We start from the raw sequence: 25,748 nt of genomic DNA on the forward strand, positions 1-25,748 counted from the left end.
GCTTGTATGGCAAATGGTCAAGCAGTACCACAAGGGGTTATATTACAAAAGTCTTAATTTCATGACAAGATGTAATTGTCTTTATATAGGAGGCCAAATGGAGAGAATTACAGGTTAAGGGTTAAGGGAATCTTTGACTAATTGAATTGTGTATATACTAGGTCTTTTTTTCTGACCCAGTATGAATATAATTGAGTCAAAATCTTAGTTTGACACCTATCAAGATACATCCTGCAGACAAAAGAAAAATGCCCTAGATGATCCAATATGTTTTTAAATAAATCATTGGTGTAGAAAAGAGGAGGGAAATGCCCAAACAGAAACCTAACATTCAGTTCGATATCCCATAATACACAGAAAAGAAGCACATTCCAAAAAATTGAGAAGCTGGTCAACTTATATCATCATATCAGTGACACTGGTAATAGTACTAACCAGTGGTGAAAGTAAACTAAGTACATGGACTGTTCTTACATACAATGTTGAAGTACTTGTACTTTACTTTAGTATTTTCATTTAATGCTACTTAATACCTTTACTCCACTACATCTCATAGGTATATATTTTACTTTTACTCCACTACATTTACTAACATAGTTAGCTTCTTTTAATAAAATGCATCTCTAAAAAAGCACAAAACAGTACAAAACTTTGTTTATCTATAAGAGTAAAATGCTAATTAATGTAATAATATTACCATATTATCTAATCATGTCATATATAATAATAAATCATATATGGAGGCAATTTGTCTGCAGAATTACTACTTATATGCTTTAGGTATATTTTGCTAATAATACTACTGTAATTTTGCTTTTCCTTAAGATTTTTGAATTCCGGACTTTTACTTGTAATAGAGTATTTCATCATTAATTTATTGGTGCTTTTCAAAGAAACGGAATACTTCTTCCACCACCACTGGTGCTGACACCTATAACAGGTCACAGTGTAGCATGGGTCACAGGATTTGTATCAACACCTGTCTTTGGAAAGGTCGACCGTTGATAGCTAGAGTGGTGTCAAATTGTAGGGATTTGCCATAATTAAAGCCAAACTTTTAACAACGCGGAGGCGCCTGTTTTCATGTCCTAACAAGGTCTTTACCTTTGAACAGTAGTCTCATTTGGAACAACAACAAACTCCCTACTAGGATGAAGTTTTACACATTTCATCCCCAGTGTCCCTCGAGTCTGTATCCCATGGTCTGTATGCACGAGCATCCCTGCCGTCACTCTACCTTCCTCCTATTGGCCACTGTCAGTGCACCTGTTCTACCAGCCCGCCAATCACACGCTTGGTTGGGGTGTGCTCCAAGATGGCGACTTCCAGTGCTCCGTATCAGACATCATCGCATAAGAAAGCTAAATGCCACTATCTACCCGTGGTTTAAACTTGTTAAGAGGCCGACAATAAGGATCCGAGTGGGGCTGAGTTGTCACAAGTCAAACGCGGAAACAGTTTCCCCATGGTTTGTTCGTGCGAGGAGCCGGTTTCGGTGTCGGTCGGAAGGAGGTCGTGATATCCGAGTATGGCCACCGAGAACAGGATCAATTTTTGGAGGAGAAACGCAAAGGTTCCTGGGAGGTGAGTTTCTCTCACTCTCTTGTAATGTTACTTAACATAACAGTGCAAATATTACAGCGCTTCGGTGCGTTTCAGACGGACACTGTTAATATGTAAAACTATAATTAACAGTCAGTACAGTAACATATTATATAATATAAACATGGTATATTTTAGGCTTAAATAGACTCATAGTGAAGTATAGGAATATGATGTTAAGACAAAACTCTTGAACTGACTCGAACGTACAAAATGTCACTGTAAGTACCTCAAAGCTGGCCATAGTTGACCAGATTGTAGTTGTGGGTTTTCATTTATTTTCTTAACAACTTGTCAGACTCTTGACACTGTCTGTTTGAGTGTGTATCATTAGAATGGCCTCCTGCTGAAAGAGACGGACCTCTATCTCATTCTTCTCTGCGGTGTGTAACGCTCAGAGTGGAGCTGTCACGCCCGCATGCTTTCGCAGGCGGGGCTGAGAGGCTCTTATTATGGGCTGCTGTGGGCTAGTTGTTGAAATAGATGAAACTGAAGGAAGCACCAGTATCTTGATAAAGATAAAACTGCTGTAACCTCAGATCTTTCTCTTTTATCTATCTTTTTTTTTATCTCTTCGTAAGTTTTAATGAGTAATAATGGAAGAAGTTATATGATTTCTCTAATGTTTTATTGATGACCCAGCAGCTAACACATTCAGCCCTGATTGGGCCCTCATAATTTGTCTTAGGTTTACAGGGGGTACGCTTGTTACAATCTAATGAATAGGTGTTTTAAAATAGTATTATGTATGTGAAGAGGGGGAGATCATAACTTTTCTTTTTAATATAGGCCACAGCACCAGGCTAGTCCCAGCCTGTACAGCTTGCCCAATAGGATCATAGTAATTGATTGTAATAGGCACTGGGGACCTACAGGTATTCTCTGTTCTTTTATTCTGCTCCTCTCCTCATGGAAAAATAGAGCTGCATCCATTTGTCAACAAATCTGTTATATTAGTTTGCTAAATTAGTCGATTGGCCAATTATTCAGATTTAATATGAATTCTTAAAGTAATGTTTAAATGCACAAAAGTGCATAAAATTCTTCTTTCTTTTGTCCTTAGAAAAATATGATATCGAACTAAATATCTTTTGGATTATGAAGACATTTAAAGTTGTCTTTAACTTTGAGAAACTGGGATGGACATTTTCTATACTTTCTATCATTTCATGGACAAAATGTTGAATCATTTAATAATGAAAAGCATCAACATTTTAATGGATAATGAAAATAGTTGTTTGTTGCAGCCCTCACGGAAAATGACAACTCATGAGACATGATTGATAAGAAAGGACCTGTTCATACTCAAGTGTTTTCCTCTGTACTTGCCTATATGTCTTTATGACTCTGGTGGTTGTCCTGCCCTGGCAGAGAGGGTAAAGCAGACTTGGGGGGGTTTAGGGAAGTGTGTTTGGGAAATCTGAGAAGAGAGGATCTCTAAGGAGAGGGCGTTGCTGTTTGTCACACACACTGATCTTTCTCAAACTGTGGTGGGTGGAAGGCTGGAAACACAAACACATGTTTGAACAGGAAAGCCGGCAGTTAGTCTCACTGCCTGTCCTTGAGCCGCTCCTGATAAACCCAGCTGAGGCTGATAAAAAAGAGACTCTGGCACTGGCAGATAATGAGCAGGCCCAGTTCTCAGCCACCAGGCTTACTGTCAGTTTATTCATGCAAATGATAGGAATTAGCCTGACAACGCTTAGCCTCGAGCGTGGGAAGCCACAGTTTGACAGAGTCCACATTACTAGTGCTTCTATTTGTTGCTTTGTTGTGTTTACACAAAAGCCTCTGAGCTACTTTGAATGAAGCGCTTATCGTTAGTTAAACTTCTGACAAACTGACGTATTTTGGATAAAACATCATATTAGATTCAGTGTTAGACCACCACTCTGCTGAAATAAAGCAAAATTCACCATTCACCAATTCCCTTGTCCAACATCTGTGAACATACAATTAATTTAAGAATAGGCCTGCACAATTCATCAAAACTTTATCCAAATCGTAATATGTCATAGAGCAGAAGCACAATATTTTTTAAAGGCTAAATAGGTATGTTGATATCAAGTCAACAAGACTGAAGCAAAGATCTGGTTCTGGCTCTTACAGACGCAGATATTCCCATGCTGTGTAAACCCCATACAACTGAAGGTTGAGTGTTGAGCTTTCATTACTTAATCCAGGGAATTGTTTAGTTTGAAGCCTTAATGTTTGACTGGCTGGAGAGGCTGCTGCCCTTGGCTTTCCTGAAAGGAAAGGAGATAAGAACAGTAGTGTTGGGGGTATCCGCTGCTCTGGCCCAGATCCCATCTTTCAACTCTGGACTGTGTCTGCTTCAGTTCACTAGAGAGTTGGAACGAAGCTCAGCAGAGAAAGAAGATTCTCACATCCGCTGAGCATAATGCCCACCACAGGGTGGTGAGGGGCACAGGGGCTGTGCAAGCTGTCCCCCACTTCTGTTCACCACACACTTCAAACACAGTCTGAATAACACGGGGTTAGGGTCATTTATTAAAAGGGATGAACTGAGCTGACATCTGTCAAAGTTAAGCAGACTGTGAGGCTGAATTAGTTGTATTTCCATGTCTACAATATACATTTAAAAACATGAGGGAGTTTGTCTTTCAGATTGAAGCGACATAGGAGTGCGTACAGTTCATTTGAATGAATATTAATATGACATTAGCCTAAAAGCTCACAGCTAATGTGCATCTAAATTTAGTTCTTGATGTATACTTTACTTTTTTGTATTTGTCTGTCTTTCAGTGTATTTACAATCAGTTAACATTACCAGCTACTTCAATTTTTTAATATGGTAAATGTATTGCTACTTTGTTGTTGTTTTTTTTACCATGGTTTACTGATCTTTTATTTTTACTTAATGTGTCTTTTATTATTAATGATGTGTGCATACCTTTTTATATAATATGTAGATCTACTCTTTTTACTTAATCTGTACTATACTCTTGCTGTTGTAACACCATGAATTTCCCCGTTGCAGCACAATTCAAGTCATTCTGATTCTCAATATGCTATAGTGTAAATGAACTTGCTTTACATAATGCAGTTGCATGCCGTTTCTTAAGTTCTCAATTCGGTTTTAGAGACATTGTAACTGAAAATAATCACAATTATAAAGTGTGGTTTAGAATTAAAACACATTTTCAAGCATCTATCAAAATGTGTTAAAAGCTGGTGCTCGTTCTCAGATATGACCTCTCTTGCAACAGGAAACCACAGATGTTGCCGCTGCATTCAGTGTGCCTTCAGTCGTAAGAGCAGGTCTTTTGTAGGACCAGGCTGCAGTGTGCATGGTGTGATGACCTGCAGAGCCACTTACAGTGCTCAGCGTAAATGAATACACCCTCTTTGAAAAGTTACATTTTAAACAATATCTCAATGAACACAAAAACAATTTCCAAAATGTTGACTAGACTAAGTTTAATATAACATCTGTTTAACTTCTAACATGAGAGTAAGGTTAATAATATAACTTGGATTACACATTTTTCAGTTTTACTCAAATAAGGGCGATGCAAAAATGAGTACACCCCACAACAAAAACTACTACATCTAGTTCTTTGTTTGGCCTCCATGATTTTTAATGACAGCACCAAGTCTTCTAGGCATGGAATGAACAAGTTGGAAACATTTTTGCTACATCAATCTTTTCCATTCTTCAAGAATGACCTCTTTTAGAGACACTGGATGGAGCGTGATGCTCAACTTGTGTCTTCAGAATTCCCCATAGGTGTTCAATTGGGTTCAGATCAGGAGACATACTTGGCCACTGAATCACTTTCACCCTGTTCTTCTTCAGAAATCCAAAAGTGGCCTTAGATGTGTGTTTAGGATCATCATGTTGGAAAAGTGCACGGCGACCAAGGGTACGGAGTGATGGTAGCATCTTCTCTTCCAGTATAGAGCAGTGCTTCTGTGATTTCATGATGCCATCAATGAAACGCAGCTCCCTGACACCAGCAGCACTCATGCACCCCCACATAAGGACACTGCCACCCCATGTTTCACTGTAGGCACCATGCATTATTGTTTGTATTCCTCACCTTTGCGACGCCATACAGTTTTGAAGCCATCAGTTCCCAAAACATTTATCTTGGTCTCATCACTCCAGAGTACAGAGTCCCAGTAGTCTTCATCTTTGTCAGCATGGGCCCTGGCAAACTCTAGGCGGGCTTTTTTGTGCCTGGGCTTTAGGAAAGGCTTCGTTCGTGGACGGCACCCATGCATGCCATTCCTCTGCAGTGTACGCCGTATTGTGTCACGGGAAATAGTCACCCCAGTTTGGCTTTCTACTTCCTTTGATAACTGCAGTGAACTTTCATACGATTTTCTTCCACCCTTCTCATCAGAAGACGCTCCTGTCGAGGTGTTAACTTCCGTGGACGACCTGGACTGTGAGATGGTTGCAGTTCCATCTTTTTAAAGTTTTCTGTACCACTTTTGCTACAGTATTCTGAATGATAAGTAAAGCTGTGCTGATCTTCCTGTAGCCTTCACCTTTGCGGTGTAAAGAAATAGTTTTCTTTCTCAGGTCTTGTGACATTTCTCTTCCATGTGGGGCCATTGCTAACAACATGAAATGGGGAGGGGTTTTCTTTAAGTAACACCCTTTTATAGTCAGCTGTCTGCTGGACACCTGTGCAGGGAATAATTACACTCACCTGTGCAGTGAATAATTACACTCACCTGTGCAGTGAATAATTACACTCACCTGTGCAGTGAATAATTACACTCACCTGTGCAGGGAATAATTACACTCACCTGTGCAGTGAATAATTACACTCACCTGTGCAGTGAATAATTACACTCACCTGTGGTTGATGATTGTTCAATTAGACATTTGTAGTCTAAAATGTAGCTTTGCTCCAGAGACTTTCAGTGGGGTGTACTCATTTTTGCATCGCCCTTATTTGAGTAAAACTGAAGTAAAAATGTGTAATCTGTTGTATTATTAACCTTACTTTCATGTTATAAGTTAAAGAGATGTTATATTAAACTTAGTCTTGTCAACATTTTGGAAATTGTTTTTGTGTTCATTGAGATATTGTTTGAAATGTTACTTTTCGAAGGGGGCGTATTCATTTACGCTGAGCACTGTATGTCACACCTTATCCCCTGCCCTGTTGCACTTGTGCAAGAGCAAACATTCTACCACATCTGAAATGACCATTAGTGCAGTTTCATATCATTCCACTGAGGTGGGCTTTTTGCATTACGTATACCGTGTAGGTCAACATTTTACATCAAGAAATGTGGGAGGTTGTTTTAAATTTGAGTGTGCAGACAGCCTTTCCTTTTTCATCGTATAGTAACTGTGGTTGGATGTGCACACTTTTTGCATGTACTAATTCTGGGGACAGTGTGTATTACATTGGCATAGGCAAAAAATGTCATAGCTATGGTGAACTGTCCTCTTTAATACAGTGTGTAATACTTGAACTGATTTTAAATGGATTTAGTTAGAAACAAGGGGAAATATGTTTACAAAGAGCTTCACATACAAGGGCAGGACCATAGACTGGGCAGGACGTGTGCTAGATTTCCTCTGAATAATATTAGAGTACACATGCTGACTATTAGAATTAGCTAGGTGACAGACTTGGAAGCTCCCTGTGTTTTCTGCACAGATGTGACAGCAGTTCACATGTCCTCTTCTGCAGTGTACAACCAGTTTATGGAGCACAGCACCCCCCTCTCGACCCACGATTGCGTCGCACGTAAGTGCTGAACAAACCGTCTGTGGCTAACTCCCCACTTGGCTGTATGACCTCACATTACCCTCATGGATGCTTTTTATTTTTGTGTTTTGTTGTTTTTTGTCTCCCATTTTTAACTTTGTTTTTAAGCAAGCTGTTCCATGCTTCAATAACTCGAACATTCGTGGATTGCATGCACCTGCACTGAACCAGTGTGTCCTTAGTTCAACCCATATAAGAGATTTCAAGTGTGCCATTGCCCTTTTCTTTTGCAGATTTTTTGTTCATTTTATGTAGCAGTACACCCACGAGTGAGTTGGTGAACCTCCCTTATTTTTGTTGTTTCTCTGTCTGATGGATCTCTCTGTCTGTACCTCTGCAGATATCCCAAAGACACAAAGCCCAAGTTCAACAATCTTAAGTCTAAAAAGGCCTCTAGCTTCCACGAGTTTGCTCGCAGCACCAATGATGCTTGGGACATCGACGAAGAGGAGGACGAGGATTTCCTCAGCACCCCTGCTCCAACTTTAAGCTCACCATCAGGCCTTCACTCCACATCCACACAGACCCAGGTAGCTACACTACGTCCTTTTCTACTCTGAGCACTGAGATTGAGTTGGTGTGATTATAAATGGAGATGTTCTGATGCGTTTCAGCAGCAGCAGCAGATTCAAGCTGATGACACAGAAACGGGGGTGTCTGACAGACTGTCACCCCCCAGCACAGAAGCTCTAGACTTCAAGGATGTGCAGGAGGAAGATGCAGAGTACTGGGAGCATGTCAACGGCAAGGTTGTCAAGTCTAGCAGCGACGCCCACCTCAACACACCCTCAGGTACGTGGGTAATGTGCTGCAGAAGTTCATTGGCTATAAGAAACTGAGATGTATTCATATTTAAATTAGTGACAGGCTTTCTAAGGGCAGAGCTATTCTATCAGGCCTAACGCGTGTCCGTCCTGTTGTTCTCATCTCTTTGTGAACTTGTGTGTTTCCAGTGACACTTACTATATGCATCTGTACCATTTATGTTTAATTTTTTAGACAGAATTATGCTTATTTAAACATCATTAACATCTCCTGATGTAGGATGAAAACTATCATACTAAAGCTAGAGCTAAAAGCGCTAAACAGAACATGTAACATTAGTTCTGGATGACCTGCATCATCCCCTATATGTCAGTGTGCAGCCTCAGATTTTAAGGCAGGGCTCTACATCAGTCCAGCTGACCTGCTGGAAAACCTCACCTGAACATGTCAGCAGTCACCTGACCTGAATATTCAGACTCCCCTCAAGTCACCAACTTAGATTTTGACATTAGGGACCGTGGCCCCAGGCAAAGTAACCTCAGGGACTCAATTCAAAGTGCATTACAAAAACAAATTTGAAACATTAAGACATTATACAATTACATTTCAAACATTTGATAAATAGCCAAGATATTACAAATAACAAGCTCAAAGAGTGAGGTAAAAGCACGGTGCATTTTAAGATATGAATATTTATCTGATTTATTAAAAGGCAGAGGCAAAAGAAAGTCTTCAGCTTTGATTTAAAAGAAGTGAGAGCTGCAGCGGACCTGCAGGTTATTCCAGATATACGGAGTATAGTGACTAAATACACACATTAGTGGGCTAAGTTAGTAAGATGTAACATTTATCATGATGTCACATTTACATGTTATGTGTATAACATTCTCAATATTGTTGTGTGGCCCCCCCTCCGGCAGTCCGCTCCACCCTGCAGAAGCAGCAGTCTCTCCCAGTCCGTCCCATCATCCCACTGGTGGCTCGCATGTCGGACCAGAACGCGTCGGGGGCCCCACCAATGACGGTGCGGGAGAAGAGCCGGCTGGACAAATTCAAGCAGCTGCTGGCGAGTCCCAACACTGACCTAGGTAGAGCAGATATGTAATCATTGGTTCCACACTGGGATATACATCCAGCTGTTTTTAACTGTGTTCACTCTGCTGTTACAGAGGAACTCCGGAAGCACAGCTGGTCGGGCATTCCCAGAGAAGTCCGGCCGATCACATGGAGACTCCTCTCTGTAAGTCACCTGCTTTGTCTTGGCATGATGCAACTGATTTGGAAATGGATGCTGTATGAGAGTCCATGTTAAAAAAAAGAATCATTGCTATTTAGCTAGTGCCAGTCGATTCCGTAAATACTGACATAGTGTCTGAATCGTCATCATTACAAACAGTCTTGTCTCCTGTCCTTCTGTGATCTTAAATTGCTGATCAGCTTTGTTCCTCTGAAAGTGTTCCTGCTGGCAAACCGACCCTTAGAACAAGCATTAAGTTACACAGATTATCTTTAATAATCGTAAAAATGTGTCTGGGAGGGAGGGTTGTTTAATTTAGCTTTATTTTATTTTTGTTTGTTTATTGTTATTTGTAGCTTACATATGTATTCTGTATTCTGCATTTTGTATATTTTGTGAGTAATTGCAGTAATTGCAATCTCATTTTTCTTTTTCTTATGTACTTTTAGTTATTTTATTCAAAAATGTGTTGTGTTTTTGGTTGTACATGTTGTGTATTAAGCTCAATAAAAATGTGATCACAAAAAATAATAGTAATAATCGTAAAAAGTTGAAATTCACTGAATCTTTAAAGTATTATTTCTCAGCAAAATCTCAAATCAAAATGTAGGGATATCTAACTTCGAACTTATGTTAAACACATATTCTAATATTTCCTTTCAGTGGTTCAATCAATCAAAAATCATTTCTAACAACAGAAAGAGCTTCATGGTTTTTGCTCCATCTTTTAAATGATGTTGTGTTATACTCAATAGTATAGTGATCTGTTTATGTACTTCTATGACCTTCCTTTCTATTTCTTGTCTTTTTCTGATAAGGATTACTATTTCAGCTTCTGGGCATGAGTTCTTACCATGAGACTTGATTTTTTACACTTATTTATCATAAAGTTTGTAGTTATTTCCCTATAAGATTTGAGGTCTTTCACAGAAAACTATGTTATTCAATATCTCACAAAGACCTATTTTTTTTTAACTATGCTTTCTGCTTCCCTCCTCACCTTACTTTGTTTCTATATACCTTGTCTGTATACATTAAATATATATTAGTAGAATAAAGTGCTTTCTTCTCTTTGACAGGGCTACCTGCCGGCCAACAAAGAGCGCAGAGAGCTGGTGATGAAGAGGAAGAGAGATGAATACTTTGGCTTCATAGAGCAGTATTACCAATCCAGAACAGACGAGCACTATAAAGACACTTACAGACAGGTATCACTGCACTTACTACTGCTCAAAGACCCTAAACACAAACACACAGCTGCTTTTATTATCTTAGTAACATCTCCACATGTTTCTTCCTGTCAGATCCACATCGATATTCCAAGAACCAACCCTCTGATTCCCCTGTTCCAGCAGCCGGCAGTACAAGAGGCAAGACCTGACTGTTAGATACATCAGAGGTTCATCCAAAGGTCACCGTGGGCATTCTGTGTTTAGTTTTAGTTTTGGATCATCTGGCAGCAGCATGTATCATGAAGCTAGATGGGTGGGTTAGTCAGTGCAATAAAGTGACAACTTTAAAAGACATGAGACTGCAAGGCCGTGTGCACACACAGAGTGAAAGAAAAGTTAAGAGACCGAAGTCAAGAATGCCCAAATGATCGTCTGAGGAAACAGTTCTGTAGCAGATACTGTTTAAAATAACTCCAGAAATATGCAATATCTGCTATTACTCATTTAGTGCCGCAGTGTTAGTGGTTGCTTTGTAAAATAATGATATTATATAGTACTATACATTTTTCTTTTATTGAACAATTTGGAAAATATATTAGTAATTTTGCACAAACGTGTCTTGATTTGCGTAAATTCTGTTCTTATCAAAGAACAAATCCAGAATAAGTAAAGACTGGTAAATGTCCCAATCTTCATGAAACTACTTTATGGGTTTTATGAATACATTTCATCTTAAGAATAGTGGTTAATAAGCCCCAATCAGGTAATGATTAATGTCAGGAAATCATGACATGGCATTACCTCATGTAGAAACCAATGAGCTTGGAGGCGCTGTGACTTTTGATACACTTAGACGTTATCTCCTGTAGATAGCTGATGACCCTGCTCACTGTGCTGATACTGTGGCAGTACTTGTTATCCACAGAGGAGGAACCTGCATCAGATTACCGCTCTACAGAGGCTCTGTGCTGAGGAAGAGGAACTTCAGAACAGCTTGTTCCTCAAATGTGCTGATTTATTTTTTTGTCTTTCATAACACTGAAGATTTGTGTCCACATTTATCTGTGATCGGGTTTAATCACAGCAAAACTACAACAGTGGCATTACTAGTTCCTAATGCTCAACATTTTTTAACTTCCAATGAATTAATTGTACATTATGTACATATTCTGATTAATATTCAAGGCTTAATTTGTCAGTAGACCTCAGAACAAAGGTTATTGCATTTACTAGATTGTATTTGTTGGCAATAGTTTTCTAAATAAAAATGTTAAAAAGTCTTTATTGCAAGATATCTCTTGAGTGCCCCAACATCTGGAGGTGCAATACTAATTCACGGACGTAACCCTTTAAAAATAAAATAAGCTACAGTAATACTATAATGCTGCAATGCTATTAACAGGAAACTACAATAGACACACTTCCCATAAAGGTAATGTGGATCAAATCACAAGGAATGGTTTAGTGTCACATTAATTCACCCATCTGTACACCTAGTAATATTACAAATAATAACAAATGTAATTCGTAATTCACATTTCAGAACACAGTCACAATCTGCTTTACAATAAGAACAGAAAACATTTAAAGAATTAAACAAACTTAAGCAAACATCTTCAACTAAAAAGACAAGTTTCTGTAAGAATCTCAACCTTGAAAGCACAAGGAAGTCGAAGCTGAGGATGTCAGGGTCTAAGGACAGTAGGGATAACTTGGGGCAAGGTCTTTCACAAATTTTTGTAACAAATACTATATTGAGTGTTAATATAAACAGCAGACAGTGTTAGGAAGCCAGCATCAGTAAATGTGACCTTGTCTCCTAGCCTGAGTCAAACTCCTGGCAGCAGCATGTAGCTTGTGTTTAATATGAGGCGTGTGTATCCTGAGGACTGTGCATGTGATTCAGGTTCTTGAATCCACCACTATGACAGCTGCCTGCACCCCCACCCCACATAGACACACGCACGCACACACACACACACACACACACAACACTGGATACCCAGTTGACTGGCTTTGCACATTAGTCTCAGTTACTTATTCTATTTATAAAACGTTCTATGTTTATATGTTGTGTTTGTAATTATGGGCAATACTTGTTTGACATGCTGCTGCAACGAAACCATTCCCAATTTGGGATTAATATGTAACATTGCTCTGTTAGACGCAATACACAATGAGGAGTAGAAGAAATAAAAACACAATTTCAATTTACCATTTCTTTAACATTACTCAGCACTTTCCTGCTTCTTTTGCCCTCCTGGTTAGATGCTAACTACATTTTCTTGTCTCAGTAATTGACAATAAAGTTGAAAATAATCTAATCTAATAAACCAGTTTTGCTATTTGCACAAGAAAAGTTACTGTCTGTAATAATAAAATAAATACAGTAGCTCTAAGTCTGTACTGTCCGTGTGTGTGTGTGTGTGTGTGTGTGTGTGTGCAGGTGTTTGAGCGTATTCTCTTCATCTGGGCCATCCGGCACCCAGCCAGCGGCTACGTCCAGGGGATCAATGATCTGGTCACTCCCTTCTTTGTGGTCTTCCTCTCCGAGTTTGTCAGTAAGTCGCTGCATAGAGACCCGTTATATTCCCACTGGACAGAAATGACAAGTGTCAGCCAATGTTTCTGCTTTCACAGTTTTTCTCTCTGTTTTATAAACCTGTCCTTTTACAATGTAGTTGCTTTGGACAGTCATTTGCACTACAGCAGTACTCTACTACTTGTATATAATCATACTGTTGTCATATATTCATCCGTGTAGAAGTAGACTAGACTTGTGTGTTTTTTTTCATTAATATATATTCCCGTTCCTTTGGACGGTGAGAGAAACAGCATTTTGATTTCCCGGTTTGTTTCACACGCAGAGAAATAGACAATATCTGCCTTCTTATCTTACCTGATCTTTTAGCTCTTTTCTTTTACAACATCCAAGCTTATATTGTTCTCGATCAGTCTACTAGACCAAAAGTCACATGTGTGAGGCAGGCCCTTTCCCTTTCACTCAGTGTTATTTGTTGTTCCAGCAGAAGACGTGGAGAACTTCGAGGTGGCTGCGCTGCCTATGGACACCCAGAGAAACATCGAGGCTGACAGCTTCTGGTGCATGAGCAAGCTGCTGGATGGAATACAGGTATGGTCACACATATACATCTCATAAACATTTACTTTAGAACTGTGAATGATCCAGTTGAGTGAAAATGCTTTCATTTCAGGACAACTACACCTTTGCTCAGCCTGGAATCCAGAACAAAGTGAAAGCTTTGGAGGAGCTGGTCAGCAGGATAGATGGTGAGTGTCACATTAGGCCCTAGGTCACATGGTCTTTATCTGTTGCTCATTCCACTTTGGGGCATCTCCTATGAGCTCATACATGTAGAAAGTGATATAAGGCTGCCCAGTTGATTCCAGATAAGACATATTAACCAGAAACCCATCTGTGTTTGTGTGTCTGTCTGCAGGGGACATTCACAATCATTTCAAGAGGTACGAGGTGGAGTACCTGCAGTTTGCTTTCAGGTGGATGAATAATCTACTGATGAGGGAGCTGCCGCTGCGTTGCACTATTCGTCTCTGGGACACCTACCAGGTAGAGTGCACACTACTAGCAAACCCTCACAGTAGGAAGTAATCTTTCTAGAAGTAATCCGCTAGTGCTGGATAGGCTTGTTCTCCCTGTTCATGTCTTTTCTCTTTCCCCACAGGCTGAAGCAGAGGGTTTCACACACTTCCACCTGTACGTCTGTTCTGCCTTCCTCATCGAGTGGCGCAAAGAAATCCTTTCCATGGTGGACTTTCAGGTACGGATCTGTGAAGTCCTCCACACTTCAGTTAGAAAGTAATCAATAAATATAGATTGATGTAGCAGCAGATGCACTTTAATAGTTAAAGCAATAAAACAGGTCATTTCAATGTCGGAATCCTGTTTTTTGGTCCATTAGTAACAGGTATATTAAATAAATACAGTCATTTTAATTCAGCACCAATTACCTACTATAGTAGGGCTTATTGGCAGATTAGCATGCCAACATTATAAAAATGTTGGGGTCTTCAGGAAATCAGGTTGTTAGAGTCGGCACGATATGGATGTGTGTGTCCTGACACGGAAACAGACTTCCCCAGGTAGGATGGTTTATTTAGGCTGTGGTCTGAAACAACAATACAAACAAGGGGAAAATGACTAAAAAAATGTCCAAATGACTTAAAACAATCAAGTACTGTAATTTCCGGACTATAAGCCGCTACTTTTTGCACAAGCTTTGAACCCTGCGGCTTATAGTCCGGTGCTAATGTATGAACAAAACAGGATTTTCCCCTAATTTTAGCTTGTGCGGCTAATATTCAGGTGCGCCTTGTAGTCCGGAAAATACGGTAAATACCCATACACAAATCAAACATATCCAAAACTGAAACAATATTTGGAATATTCAAATTGTATACACTCTGTGGTATTTAAATTATATAAGTTTTCAGTTCTAGGTTGTAGTTAAAGTAAATAGTACATTTAGGATCAGAAATCCTATTTGTCCCACAGCAAAGAGACAGTGCAGACACAAAAGTATGCTAACATAGTAAATAAAGAAGCAAGTAAACGTTAATTAAATCCAATGAGGACACATCCATGGTAAAAAATGATTAAAATAAGAATAAGAATTACTCGCAGCATTTCAACAGTATGTGAACATATAAAGTATGTTAGGTGAGAGTCAAAACAAATATAACCTTTCAAAAGTATATACTGCAATTGAGCAGTGGTATTGCACAACAGAGACTGTATTAGTAGTGTGTGTGGTGATTGTGTGTGGATGTGTGCCACCCTGATTTTACAGGTGGCTGCCAAGGTCTTACATAGTCATTCATTCAAGTTTAAATATAAAGTACAAACATATCACAGAATGGAGAAATGTGCAATGGGACCCCCCGATAAGCTATGGGGGCCCAGACAATTGAGTGTTCATATACTGTAATATACAGAAGCATTTCAACCCAAAAACATACCCCGCCCTAACCAAAGGCCCTAAAAACGACTCATAACCCTGACTACCTAATGGGCTGAGGTATTTACTTCATCAGTCTAAACATTTGCTAAACATAAGATAATAAACACAGACACATATATGGGGAAACGATGGTAAATAAATAAATGCATTTCAGAGGAAAGTACATACTGTATTTGTAGAAGTCCACAGGCCTTCAGCATGTTCAATCTCTGACATATTCACTTTTAGTGCTTTTTCAGGACACACATAGATAAAGACATTTCAATAGTTTTGTCAATCTCGTTCTGTATTAGAATTCCGTTATTAACCCCCGCCCTCCAAACCAGTGTCTATAAGTGTGTTTCTGTTGCTCCTCAGGGCCTTCTTATGCTACTGCAGAACCTTCCCACAATCCATTGGGGCAACGAGGAAGTGGGCCTCCTCCTGGCTGAAGCTTATAGACTGAAGTACATGTTTGCAGACGCACCCAGCCACTACAAGAGATAGGCCTGAGGCTGCCTCACAGAGAGCCCCACACACAGCCTACCCGACACCACAGCAGTGTGTGTGTGAGGGATACTCCGGGCTGCAGCTGTGTCTCTGAAGTAACCTGGGAGAGACACACACAGAACTTGAAATCCAGAGACTGACACTGGATGTAGGACCACAGGGCACCCTTTAAGCACAGTGACTGAGAATATGTGCAGTCAGTGTACTGCAGTGTATCGATGAACTGTTACAGTGTGAATAACCACAGCTACGCCACCTTGCTTTACCTGTACAGTTTTTGCTCAACATGAATATCACTGTAAGATAAAGGGATGATGTTTGTGAGATTATCCTTTTAGTGAAAGACAGCGTCTACAGATTCTATTTTTTTGAAGATATGTTTTGGTAGTTGTTTTACAAAGGAAATAATCTTAGATGTAAACCAGGCAACTACAATAATTTATTTTCTTTGTTAAAATGTATTTAGTCTTACACTGTTAACCTATTCATAAAAAGAAGGACCCCCCCCTTTCAGATAATTATGAGTAGAATTATTATTATTATGTTATGGTTCAGGGTTACCAAATTTGCACTGTACAATCAACTTATAAAATATTCTATATTATACTTTTATTCAGTGAGTCAGCTCATTGTTAACCGGTACTTATATTTAAGAATGATTTAGGTATTAGACCTAAGAGTAGCAAATTGTAGGAACTGTGTGTATTTAGGTTGGGTTAAAGGTGGAGGAACACATTTAGGACCTAAGCCTCAGAAGAGACAGGAGGATAATGTAGCTTTGAAACCCCTGGTTTAAACTGATACCCTGGAATCTTATCTTAGTCTTATTTTATTTTTCCCTTGACTTAGATCAATCTAAATGTTATTGTATGTTGACAGTTAAATTAGGTAGAGATTGTGGCACATGTTAACAATGGCACAACTTGAGATCAGCAACGACTGGTCTGTTTTAATCTTGAATCATTTCCTTTTGCGTAACATTCAGAGTGAATGATTGTATGATAATCTGTGAATCTCACTGGATACCTGTGGTCACTGTTGAAATGCATACAGGTAGTTAAACATCTTCCTCAGTATAGGATCATTTTAATATTTGTTTTCTAGGTTGAAGATCTTTTTAAAAACGAGGAAATGCCTTGTCAATGCTGAAGGACACTTAGTCACAGTGTTCTACTTGAGACAGTCCTGTGGACACAGTGCAGCTCATATTATGTTGATGCCTTTGTTATGATCATTTGTAATGTCTTTTAAAATGTGACATGGATAATTGCTGTGTTATCATAAATGCTTGTATTTTATATTTGTATGTGGTTCAGGTTAGGTTGCTCTTGTATCTGTGACCATTGAGGGGGGAATATATGTGTTACTACTCATCTACCTTCATTACCAGTGATAATTATACCACAGTGTGTGTCTGAAAGATATGACAATCATTAGCCTTTGATAACTCCATTTCCTTAGATGTGTTTTTCATTTTCTTTGGCCATTTAGACTTTTTATTTTACAGACAGTTGAGACACCTGTTTCATGAGTGATTCGGCCCTTCTGAACTGTGACAGTTCACCCACAGCTACATTATGGGAGTATATATTCTGAAGATGCTATGGTACTTAATTTGAGTCTGTGAAGTAGATCATTTGCATTTTGGAACAATCCAACACACATACTTATGGTTTATTTATTGCCAGTTTTGTGTTTAGCTTTGTTAGGCCTGCTTTAATCTTGTGTTCTTTTCCCCATCTTTTAATGTATTTAAAGTGTTGTTGTTGAATGTATGCCTTTAGCCTTAAAATTGTTTTGTTTTTTCATTCAGGTACGCCAACTGATTGTTCACTCCATCTAAAGGTCATATGTCCTCAAAATATGATGTTGACTCTAAAGGCTGAAAAATAAAATACAACTATTGATTTATTTCTGAGGTGTTCATGCTGTCTCAACTAAACCCCCAAATCTTTAGTGGGCCAATCCAATCTGTGTCTGAGTGATTCAACATTCAAATAAAAAGAAATATTGAATAATGACAGCACACATTGGCTGTATATGAACATTTTCTTCATACTAAATGGTGTTTATCTGTTCATTTTTGGCCTTGGCTCTCAATTACTCAATATACACTGTCAAAGTATTCTTTTCAATATTTTGTATTGAAAAAACATTTACTCAACATTATTTTACATAGAAGAATGAATTTTAACTAGTATAAATAATCCCAGCACAGACCATCCCGGTGCTGTGGAAGACGTCCTGCGTTGTTCCTGTCCCTAAAAAGACGACTCATTCTGGGCTCAATGACTATCGGCCAGTAGCTCTCACATCTCATGTGACGAAGGTGCTGGAGAGACTGGTCTTGTCCCATCTCAGACCACAGGTGAGATAATTTCTAGGCCCTTTGCAATTTGCCTACCAGCCTCACCTGGGCGTGGATGATGCTGTTATCTACCTGCTGCAGTGTGCTCACTCGTACCTGGATGGATCGGGTGCTCTGTGAGAATCACCTTCTTTGATTTCTCCAGTGCATTCAACACCGTCCAGCCTCGGCTACTGAGTGACAAGCTGCAGGCTATATGGGTAAACCCGTCCACCATCTCCTGGATTACCAACTATCTCACAGACAGGCCACAGTATGTCGGCTGGGCAGTGTTCTGTCTGATGTGGTGGTTGGTAGTACAGGAGCCCCACAGGGGACCGTGCTGTCTCCCTTCCTGTTCACCTTATACACCACTGACTTTCAATACAACTCAGATCCATGCCATCTGCAGACATTTTCGGATGACTCTGCAGTGGTAGAGTGTATAAGGGATGGACGGGAGGAGGAGTACAGAGTTTGGTGGATGATTTTGTGGAGTGGACTGGAAGAAACCATCTGCTTCTGAATGTGGAAAGAGCAGAGAGATGGTCATTGACTTCAGGAGGTGTACAAGAAGGGGATGAGCTGACTCTATTTCCTGAGGAAGCTGAGATCCTTCAACGTGTGCAGCAAGATGCTGGAGATCTTCTACCAGTCTGTTGTTGCTAGTGCACTCTTCTTCGCTGCGGTCTGCTGGGGGGGGGGCAGCATCAGAGCCGGTGACACCAGCAGAATCAATAAACTAATTAAGAAAGCTGGCTCTGTCATCGGCATCAAACTGGACAATTATGAGGCTGTGGTGGAGAGGAGGACCCTGAACAAACTGTAGTCCATCATGGATAACCCCACCCACCCTCTCCACCTGCAGCTGGACAGACAGCCCCAGCTAACACACGACCAGATGGCAACGTTGCCTACAAGTCGCCATTTGGTCATGGCGACATTACTTTCTGGCAACATCGCCACGACGTTGCCTACAGGAAGTTGCCATTAAGTAACCAAATTACATTGCCGCAACGTAGTGGCTTGGTCATTTTGCTAACGTTGCCACTTGGTAGCGTGAGTGACGTTGCCACAACGTTGCCTACAGGAAGTTGCGACCAAGTAAAATGAATACGTTGCTGCAACATAGTGGTGTGGTCACTTGCTAACGTTGCCACTCTTGGTAACGCAAGTAATGTTGCGGCGACGTAGTGGTGTGGTCATTTACTTACCGTTACTTCAAACTTCAGAATAAACTCAATGAAAATTCAATGCAGACACTGTTAATTGTGAAATGTCCCAAATAGATGGAGTTTAAAATTATTATTTTGTTAATATAGAATTGGAAAGTAAAAATAGTAAAATTGCTGGAGGGTCATAGGAGAAAAGACAAAAACAATACATAGTATAATTATTTATTTTCACAGTACATAGACTACCTGAATTTCAATTAAAGTGTTGGGACCACGTGGTTATAACAAACATCTGCCATCTCACGTCCATAGTGTTTACTTGTCTATCTGTTTACTGATTATTTATGTACATACACAACTGTATATATACAGCCCCGGAAAAAATGAAGAGACCACTTCAGCATTGTCAGTTTTTTCTTGTTTTATTTTCTATAGGTACGTCTTTTGAGTTAAATGTTGTTGTTGTTGTTGTTGTTGTTACCGACTTGAAGTTTTAATATAACACGTAACAGTAAGTGTAACAGTAAACACGTAACACCTAACACGTATTGCGATCCAATCTTACAGACTTACAGCATCTAACTAGCCTAGCATAGCTCCTAAAGCTCCGCCTTGAAAGCTGCGTTTAAGGCCGTAATTCCATTTTGGAAATAGGAACACCTAGCATTTTATATGAAAAAGTAGTAAACAGAAACATAACCTTAGCATAATCCACCTATATCACTGTATACAAAATGATAGTATAAATGAAATAAAATTTAGCACCATGTAATATGTCAAGCCAGCATAAACATTTTCCCCAAATATGACTGTGTGCTTAATAGGCTCTTACACCCAGCATGTGATCAATAACGTCATTCATATTTTATCTTATAATAACCTAAAGGTTTTATTATAAAGTTACATAAAAACGTATTGTTATGTTGCACCAGTTTATGTTAAAAAAAAAGTACCATGCAAACATACTGTAAGTTTGCGGTTGATTGAACGTAATATGTATCATGTTCAAACAAACTTTAAAATAAACTTTAAACAAGTATGAACATATACATATAATGTATAGGCTATATGAACTAAACTTTTTTAAAAAACAAAAAAACAATAACAATGACTTTGTATACTGCTTCTTACGGTGGTGACATCCTAACTTATATTAATACATCACTGTGTTTGTTTATTAGTTGATTTGTATTAGATAATGATCTATATCTAAAACGTAACTAAAGCTGTCAAATACATATCTAGCGAAGTAAAAAGTACAATATTGGCTTTCAAAATGTAGTGGATTAGAAATAGAGTAGCATAAAATGGGAATATTCAAGTAAAGTAGAAGTATCTCAAAAATGTACTTTAGAGAGTGTGAGTAAATGTACTTCATTACACTCCACCCCTGATTCACATCAGAAAGATACATGCGTTTAAACCTGTTTAAAGTGGGCAGGTGGCGCGTGGGCCGGAAGTGACGCTGACGGCTCAGAGTTGTAACGCTGCCCCTATAAACTTCGGCATCACTTCTGCAGCCATGTCGGTGTTATTTTTGGTAACGAAAGCATATGTTACCGCGACAAACCGCATGAATCCGGCCCGTTGTGAAGATACCCGTCGAGTTGCATCTGTCTGAGGGCCAAGGTAAGATATTTAAAGTACCGGGAGCTGCATTTCTAACACGTTTGTGCAATTAGCAACGAGCTAATGTTAGCAAACATTATGCTAGCCTGTAGTTGGGCTGCACCGCTAGTACATTCCTCACTACATTCCTGCAACAGTAACATTGACTTCTCACTATGGTATGTGGCCCTTAAGTGTTATTCTATTATTAACTAGTGTTCTTTGTTGCTGCCAAATGAAATCTACCTAAAACAATGTCCATAACATACGCAAGATAGAGGAACAAGCTAGTAGCTTCCCCTTTCCTGCAAAAGTTCACAAACGTTCATTTCTCTATTTTTAATGGAGCATGTCTTAGCCTTTTATTATGGCTCTTGTATTTTTCTGATATCTGAGGTTTTGACAACTTAAACTACAAAGCACAATTGTAATGTGTATATATAATCCAATATTATTATATTTCTGTTGCCTAGTGAAATGGTGCTGATTATTGTAATTGATTCAGTATTCCTTCCATTATTTATTATTAAAATACTAATACAAATAAAGATATTTGTCTTTTCTACATTGAGTTTGTATGTATTTGCTGTTAGGGTTAATTTGTACTATATTTCTTATCTTTTAGATTTGTTTAACAAATGTTATCTAGTATAACTCAAAGTATCTCTCTCTGCTGCTATCTCACCTAAAGCAGAAAGGAGCTTGGTTGAGGATGGATGGGGTCAGCTGGAGCACCACCCGGGCGCCGGAGTCGTTCAGCCGCTCTGGGGCAACAGCAGACACTCTTTCCAGGCTTGCCAGCTTCATTGCACGGGCTGACACAAAACCACAAATGCAAAACAAGAGGCCGCCACCATCCCAACTGTCCCCATACGTTTGTCCAGAATGTGGTGAGTGCTTCCTTTATGGGGCAGAACTGTTGCATCACCAGGAACTAAATCACGCATTACCCAAGCCTCATCGGTGTCCCTCCTGTGGGCAGGAGTTCTCCCTGAGGTCGTCCTTGCAGCTACATAAGTGCAATCATGATGCTCCCCCATGTGAGGTTTGTCATGGTTTGTCACAGCTGGGCGCTCCGTGCACTACATGTACGGCCCTCACCTCAGATCCTGGCAGGCTACAGGACAACTCCCCTCAACGCCAGACTCACATGCTGGATGGTAGCCCTTACGCATGTGCCCCGTGTGGGAGAGGCTTTAATCAGAAGCAGGCTCTGCTGCACCATCAGCAAGCTGGTTGTAGTGAACCACCTTCTCCTTCAGATTTAGTTGATGCAAGTAACCTTCCAGAGGATTCCCCGCCAGTTTCTGAGGAAGACTCTGCCCGCTCTGACTCTTCAGACACCCCTTGGCCCGTCAGCAGAGTGGTTAATGGTTGTCAGTCCTGTTCCAAAATGTTCCTCACCGAGGCTGGACTGCAACGCCATAAACAAACTAACCATGCAGAGAAGCTGCTGATGCCTCCTCAGGGGCAAAAGACCAACGCTGCTGGTGGGGAAGCGAGGAGAGGGAGAAGTAACAAGGTGAATGGAGATTTAATTAAAATGCCAAAATCAAGTCAGAAACTACTGAACTGTCGCTCTTGTGACATGGTTTTCACTAGCACCTCTAAACTGTACGTGCACAGAAAAGAGAAACACAGCAGGGAGAAAATGATTTTGAGTGAACCAATGCCAATCGCCAGAATTCGCAGGAGAGGAGGAGCTTATCCATGTCAGGTCTGCGGAAAAGTCTTCGTCCATCATTTGTCACTGAGGGCACATTACAAACACCATACAGTCTCAAGTCAGCCTGTAGAATGTACCACCAAAGACTTATCAGAAAATAGACCAAATAAAGTAAAAAGCAACCCAGCGGAACACAAGATTGTTAAACCTGGCCGAGGGAGGCCAAGGAAAGTGCCCAGGACCAAGGAAAAGGTTACTAATCCAGGGAGTTGCTCAGAAGTGCCTAAAGCCGAAGAGGAGGAGGAGGAGGAACTGGAGAGCGATTTCCCATGCCCCTCCTGTGCAGAGGTTTTCTCTCTGCAGTCTCAGCTGAGGGAGCATGTGGAGCTGCACCAGTCCGCCCTGAAGAGGAGGAAGTGTAGTGTCTGCACACACGAGATGGATACGTGCAAATGGCCGGGCTCAAAGCGACAGAGGCTGTACCACTGTGTTCCGTGCCAGCAGGGGTTCACTGCACTGGACTCGTTCCTAGAACACTGTCAGGAGCACCTGCGAGTCAGGGTGGAGGAGGACAGCATCACTGACAGCTGCACACATCAGAGCAAAGCCTGACATCCTGTTTGAATGCTAGCAGAGATCCAATTTTTTGCCTTGAAGAGTTCGAGAGAGAGTGTGATGAAATACTGTGGAAATTCTTGTTGATTCACCTGTACATTGATTAAGCATTCAGGACGTTTTGGTTTTAAAACCACTTTGTAGGTTTAATGTCATCCATACCAACATATCAAGGCTTAAAGAGAATATAATGTTAAAGGACCATACAAGGCTTTTGCATGTTTTACATTTACAAGTGATTAAATTAAAAGTAGCCACTCATTTAGAGTACAGTATGTAAATCAAATTGACGAAGATACTAATTTAGGTTGGTAATTTCACTTTTTCCAGCATGAAATGCATTTTAAAATGGATCACTGGTCTGTTTATGTGATTGCTAAACATTCAGAAAATCGCATATTTTAGTATACATGAGTAATCTCATTTATGAAACCAATCACAACATAAGCAAATGTTGCCATTTCTGAAAAGATCATTTGTCCCGAACCCGTTGAGCACAAATATGAATCATTTCAGCTTTAAAACGTAATGAACACACACTAAACATGCAGCTCACAGGTCTACTGTAATGAATAACCTGTCTAGGAAGTGGTAATACTTCAAAGATTGGAGATAAACATGCAAAAGCACCTGTATGCTCCTTTTAATATTGTTTGAGTTTGCTATCTCTACTCTATTGTACTGTGCCTGCTGCCAGTGTTATTGTAAGCTCAGGACATTGCCAATGCACTGCCACAGATATTTTGTTTGCTAGATACTATTTTTTACACCAATCGTCAAGAGTGCTTTAGCTAAGTAAGATATATCTGTATTTCCTTTGTTTGTTTGTTTTCATTAGATTTGGCAATAATTTGTCACCAATTGGTGGGAACTCTGGTGTGTCCCTGGCTGTATTGTAGTACTACATGTGAAATCTTGTTTTGAGGTTCCAACATGTGTAAGTTGTCTTTATCTACAGAATAAACTACATTTGAATAGCTGCCATGGGAAGCCTTTCATCACAGCCTTTCTTTATAGCTGAGTTGTACTTGGGTGATATTATCTATGCAAACCGATGGACTGAGGGCAGCCTTCAGTGTGTGATGCTTGAGTGTGCTTTTATGAATGAACAAGGATCAACATGATTTTTTTGTTATATTCTCAAAGAGGTTTCAGCTACTGTTTTCAAAGTAATACTGTGAAAATGTAGAGTGATTTAATAGGTTTAAGGCATCTGCGTTTCAAATTGTTTTGTAAATGAGTTTATGGCTCTTAATAGACAACAATTAAAACTGTTCTCATTCAATATTTTGTCTGTGTTCTTTATACTAATGTTGTGTATATGATCACATTTTTCTAAGCATGGTAAACTTAGTGCTCTTTAAGTTTTTGAGCTCTTTTTTGAAATTGTATGCATAGGTGCCACACTTCACAATGTTAAACCTACACTCAGTCTAGAGCAGACACAAAGCTGAATGACTATAACTGACAAGTGGGGACCACCTGGAAAATTCAACATTACATCAAACACTGTTTATTAAATACTATATATTTCAGTTATGTTGCAAAAATATTTTGCATTGAGGTGATTAGAATATACAGGGAAGGAAATGAGTGTTTGATCCCCTGCCAATTTTATAAGTTGTCAAATTAAAAGTCTATACTTTTAATGGTAGGTTTATTTTTTAACAGTGAGAAACGAAATATCGATAAGAAAATCCAGAAATGTACATAATGAAAGATATACATTGATTTGTGTTTAACGGTGGGAAATAGCTATTTGATCCTCTTGCAAAACATACCTTAGTACTTGGATAGGTCTTCCAGCACGACAATGACCCAAAACATACGGCCGAGGCAACAAAGGAGTGGCTGAAGAAGAAGCCCATTAAGGTGATGGAGGGGCCTAGCCAGTCTCCGGACCTCCATCCCATAGAACATCTGTGGAGGGAGCTGAAGCTTCCAGCTTCCAAGCAACAGCCTCCAAACCTGAAGGATTTTGAGAGGATCTGCAGAAAGGAGAGAACAAAATCCCTCCTGAGATGTGAGCAAACCTGGTGACCAACTACAAGAAGCATCTGCCCTCTGTGCTGTCCAACAAGGCTTTCTCCACCAAGAACTGAGGCATGTTTTGAAGGGGATCAAATACTTATTTCCCACCATTAAATGCTAATCAATTTATATCTTTTAATCTACATTTCTGGATGTTCTTTCTGATATTCTGTCTCACTGTTAAAATATACCTACCATTAAAAGTATAGACTGTTCAGTTCTTTGTCAGTGGGCAAACTTACAAAATCGGCAGGGGATCAAATACTTATTTCCTTCACATTG

At 39.7% G+C, this 25,748-nt stretch overlaps 1 protein-coding gene and 1 long non-coding RNA gene across 6 annotated transcripts; both read left to right on the plus strand.

Moving 5' to 3' along the window:
- Positions 1-1,297: 1,297 nt before the first annotated feature.
- tbc1d22b (TBC1 domain family, member 22B) lies at positions 1,298-17,935 on the plus strand. 5 transcript variants are annotated; one of them, XM_063894208.1, is made up of 14 exons: positions 1,298-1,584; positions 7,284-7,340; positions 7,702-7,891; positions 7,976-8,153; positions 9,047-9,214; positions 9,296-9,366; positions 10,443-10,571; positions 10,668-10,733; positions 12,982-13,096; positions 13,562-13,668; positions 13,751-13,826; positions 13,997-14,124; positions 14,240-14,335; positions 15,893-17,935. In XM_063894208.1, exons 1-14 carry the CDS (start codon positions 1,529-1,531, stop codon positions 16,019-16,021), a joined length of 1,566 nt encoding a protein of 521 aa, XP_063750278.1. In that variant the 5' UTR covers positions 1,298-1,528; the 3' UTR covers positions 16,022-17,935. The 5 variants fall into 5 exon arrangements, with proteins under 5 accessions (XP_063750278.1, XP_063750279.1, XP_063750262.1 ...); XM_063894209.1 differs by having other exon boundaries at positions 13,565-13,668; XM_063894192.1 differs by having other exon boundaries at positions 10,443-10,733.
- Positions 17,936-21,021: 3,086 nt separating this feature from the next.
- On the plus strand, positions 21,022-24,720 carry LOC134871232 (uncharacterized). The gene is made up of 2 exons (XR_010166649.1): positions 21,022-21,175; positions 21,846-24,720. It is a non-coding gene; the product is annotated as an uncharacterized LOC134871232 (long non-coding RNA).
- Positions 24,721-25,748: the final 1,028 nt, after the last annotated feature.

Source organism: Eleginops maclovinus, chromosome 1, assembly GCF_036324505.1.
Source record: "Eleginops maclovinus isolate JMC-PN-2008 ecotype Puerto Natales chromosome 1, JC_Emac_rtc_rv5, whole genome shotgun sequence".
Taxonomy (NCBI): domain Eukaryota; kingdom Metazoa; phylum Chordata; class Actinopteri; order Perciformes; family Eleginopidae; genus Eleginops; species Eleginops maclovinus.